The sequence below is a fragment of the Scedosporium apiospermum genome (assembly GCF_000732125.1).
Source record: "Scedosporium apiospermum strain IHEM 14462 chromosome Unknown SEQ_SAPIO_0087, whole genome shotgun sequence".
In the NCBI taxonomy this organism is placed as follows: domain Eukaryota; kingdom Fungi; phylum Ascomycota; class Sordariomycetes; order Microascales; family Microascaceae; genus Scedosporium; species Scedosporium apiospermum.
The window spans coordinates 233,837-237,659 of record NW_015971788.1 but is presented as its reverse complement, the minus strand read 5'-3'; the positions used below and the strand labels follow the sequence as shown (position 1 = coordinate 237,659).

At 53.2% G+C, this 3,823-nt stretch overlaps 1 protein-coding gene across 1 annotated transcript; it reads left to right on the top strand.

Annotated features, from left to right (window-relative positions):
- Positions 1 to 411: 411 nt before the first annotated feature.
- SAPIO_CDS2788 (uncharacterized protein) lies at positions 412 to 1,451 on the top strand (the record flags this gene model as incomplete). The annotated part of the gene is made up of 2 exons (XM_016785721.1): positions 412 to 758; positions 1,001 to 1,451. 2 exons carry the CDS (start codon positions 412 to 414, stop codon positions 1,449 to 1,451), a joined length of 798 nt encoding a protein of 265 aa, XP_016644503.1.
- Between the last annotated feature and the right edge of the window lie 2,372 nt (positions 1,452 to 3,823).

Here is a 3,823-nt window from a genome sequence, read left to right as displayed (position 1 = left end):
GGAAAGGGGAAATCGGCTAAAAGAGCTCCGAGATTGCGACTCTAGAGTACAAAAGGAGGACAGGAACCTGAAATCTAAAGCCATCTGGTTAAGAGATAGGGAAAGGTTTTCATTTCTTCGAGAAGAGAGATCGAGAAGAGCAAAGTAAGAACGGGAAGCTCGAGAGGTTGTATCCTTTTCGCGGTGGTTGCCTCTCTGACGTACGTCGTTAACAAGAGGAGGAACAACAACGACCTATTCAACCTCGTGATATGCGCATCGCATTCGCCGGAGTCCGTCTTTATCGCTCACCCTCAGACACCGGACCGCTAACGTGTCGAACGGCTTATACCCGCAGTCTCATCTTCTCCGCGCTTCCTCGCCTAACCTAGAAAACCGGGATCCTTCAACCCAAGTAGCGATTCAACAAAGATGAAGCCCATGTTCGCGTTGCAGACCCTCCTGGGCCTTGTTGCGGCCTTCCCTACTTCGTCAGAAGGCAATAATGGCATCGAGAAGCGCCAAGCCACTCTTACCAGGTGGTGTAGCCCGACGACAAGCCTCTGCTACAACCAGTACACGACTCAAGGCGGGTCTGCTTTTAGAATAGCGATTGCCGATACCTCGACGGGAGGAGACTTCGACATTGCTATCCAGCTCATCGCTCCAGTCGGTCAGGGATGGGTAGGGCTTTCATGGGGTGGAGGCATGTCCCAGGCGCCCTTGACTGTCGCCTGGCCCAACGGGCAGGATGTTACCCTTTCTTCTCGATGGGCAAAGTGAGTTTTCTACCCCAAAGTGTCCCCGATAGTCACCCGCAGGAAGAGCTACATCCAGTCGATACCCCGGGTTTGTAGCTCGTGAGAAACGGACTGTTCCCAGAGAAAAGCAAGATTTCGGAGAGGACGATGGCGAAGCAGAGCCAGGTCACCGTTTTACGGACTCTGCAAATTTGACGCCGTCGCGTTTCCCGATCGTGATCGCAAGAATACTGACCCGCGGTTTCTTACCACCCAAATAGTGCTCATACCACGCCAACCGTATACAACGACGCAAGCTACGTCATCCTTTCCGATACGGGCGTCAACGGCACGCACTACACCCTGAGCGCCATCTGCAAGGGTTGCAGCACTTGGGTTCGCCCCTCCGGCACGCGCACGCTTTCCCCCAGCGGCGGCGTCCGTCTCGCCTGGGCCCAGAATACCCAGGCCGCCTCTGTCGCGCAGCGCGCCAACCCGGCGTCCAACTTCGAATATCACCAGTACCTTGGATACTTTGACGCGAGCTTCCAGGACTCCAAGGTCCCTGCGGCCCAGTTTTCGTCCGCTGCAGCCATGACGAAGGTTGGTGGCACCGCACCCGCCGCGACGCCCAATCCCGCCGTTCAACAACCTGTCCAGCCCCAACCCGCCCAACCCGCACAGCCTGCTCAGCCGGTTTTTCCTGGCTTCGGCTGGCCGTTCAATCCTTGAGGGAGATCGATGAACTGGGAAAATAACAGAAAAGAAAAAGGGAGACCTTCCTGTATAATAACATCTAGACAAGAGAGAGGGGGAGCGAGCCGGAGACAGACTGAATTCCGGGGTTTGAGGGGGAACGGATGAGTCGGAGAGCCCGGGGCTTAGGACGGAGAATTCGGCATTTTCGGCGTGCTAGGCAACTTTGCTATCGGACGCCAGTGGACACGCTTGTACCTAGGACGCATCTTTTTATAGAAACGCGAAGCCGGATATGCTAACGGCTATGTTCACACTGCTGGTCTTTCCCAAACATTGCTCGGCAGAGTGAAATGGGGCGAGTCTTCCATCAAGAACTGCGAAAAAGGGCGCCGCATTGACTTGCGTGTTGGAGGCGCACCTACTCAGGGTCTAGTCTCCACCGGCACGTTCCTCAGATCCCCAAACATCTCGGCAACTGCTTGAATGTACTATTCACGGCGCGATGGGAGAAATATAGCCCCACGCCTTCTATTTTGGAGAAGACGACTAGTGACCCCTTGCATATGTGTGTAAAATCCATCGTGCGGGTTCAGCAAGAAAGCACATGCCCCAGAAATCAATGAAGAACCCGGGCGGGATTCACTCTCTCCGATGTTTTTTTTTTGGGGGGGGGGGGGGGGGGGGTTAAGAAGACTTGTCTCGCGAAGGGATGGCAGGTTGAACCCCATACTACCCCCGCGTTGTAGGAAATCTGGTCAATCTCGGAAGGTGGCGGAAGAATTGCCGCCAAGGCGCCAATGAAAGACTGCCTATTATTGTTGCGTCCATCTCCAATAACGAGAGTGGAGACCGGGACTTCCCTCGTCGTCGTGAATTTCGTGGGCTGTTTGAAGTCTTCTCTCGTGGGATTCCAGTGCCTCGGAGATGCTTTGCTGTAGGACAGGATGGACTTCACATGTGGCTTCTTCATCAAGGAGGTCCGGACAACACGAAAACGCACAACATCAAATGCAGGCAGCAGGTGCCGGCATTATTGTCCTGGATCTGCATGTGAGAATGAGTTGCGCTCCGTAACAGCCCGAAGAGTGAGGGCAAGATGATCCCATCTGGACGAAACTAAGAACTTGAGAATTCGAGAGAAGAGGGGGAAGGGTTGGAGACGAAGGGACTCTGTGACGTACTACACCAGGGTCTTGTACGCACGAAGCTACTCTAGAAACCTACTGCATCCGCAGCGTGGTAAGAGCGTGCTAAGAGAGTAGCATTGGGGAAACTCGAATCCATCTCTGGAGTAAGGCAGGAATCGCGAGAGACGCCAACAAGGGCGAAGGATTGGCCGAAGAACCGGTGCTCCACACACACTCGCACAATCCCAGCCCGACCTGTCGTGTTCGAAAATGTAAGGCGCCGGTCTCGGGAGATATTGCGCCAAGATCTGGCTATTAGTCTGACCAACTCCCAGCCGTTGATTGCTCCTGAGAGGTGCCAAGACCAGATTTTAGCACATCTCTGATGAGCTGCGGGCCCTTTTAAAGAACCCCCTGGTTTGGCATTCGATATTGTCACATAAATAATGCCGGAAATGTCGCCATGCTAGTTATTGTAGGTTTCCGGCAATATTGCCGCCGCTCCCTCACGCCTTTCTGCTAGGCGGTGAGCTGCTGTAAGGCCCGCAAAGCACACGGCCAAGGACACGACTTGTCCTTGGAGGACTGATTGCGAAAAAACCCCGAGTGCTCTCTTCCTATTCAGGGCTGGCGGTAACACTATTCTGGTACGATGGGCGTGGATGTTTGGGGAAGAGAGCATGCGGCTCCGATCGGCAGGCGGGGTAAATATTTGGGGTATTGCAATCTTCACATTCACAATTTGAGGTCTTGAGGCCAACCCGACCCGAACCGAGGCGAAGCCCTCCCCCCATTCATCGCGCCGCTGAACTGACATACTTCGCAGTTCACAAGGTTGTAATTGACACTTGACAATTCCCTTGAAAGACCTCTGCAAACCGCTTAACGCGCTCCACACAAATCAATTGATCTAAACTCTTGATATGATAACTGCGGGGAATCGAGAATGCTCGACGCCTCCTGGTGGTGTCGTCCCACAAATAATCTGGGGTAGAAGTTGAGAGAAGAGCGGGTCATGAGACGAATTCATGATCTTGTTTCCATTTGTTCCTTAGAATTGCTCGTGAAAGTCTATGAAAATGTGGATGATAAGTTCTTTTGGTGAGGTTTCTTAACAAAACTCTCTGTCGAAAATGTGTGGTGTGGGTGTCTGGCGTGGGTGGGGTTGATTGCATCTAGGGCATGCAGATTGATGCACCTCGATAAGAAGCCGTCGTGGGTTGTGGTTTTTTGGTTTGGGGGGAAACATTACTACACTGTATTGGTCAAAAATGATGG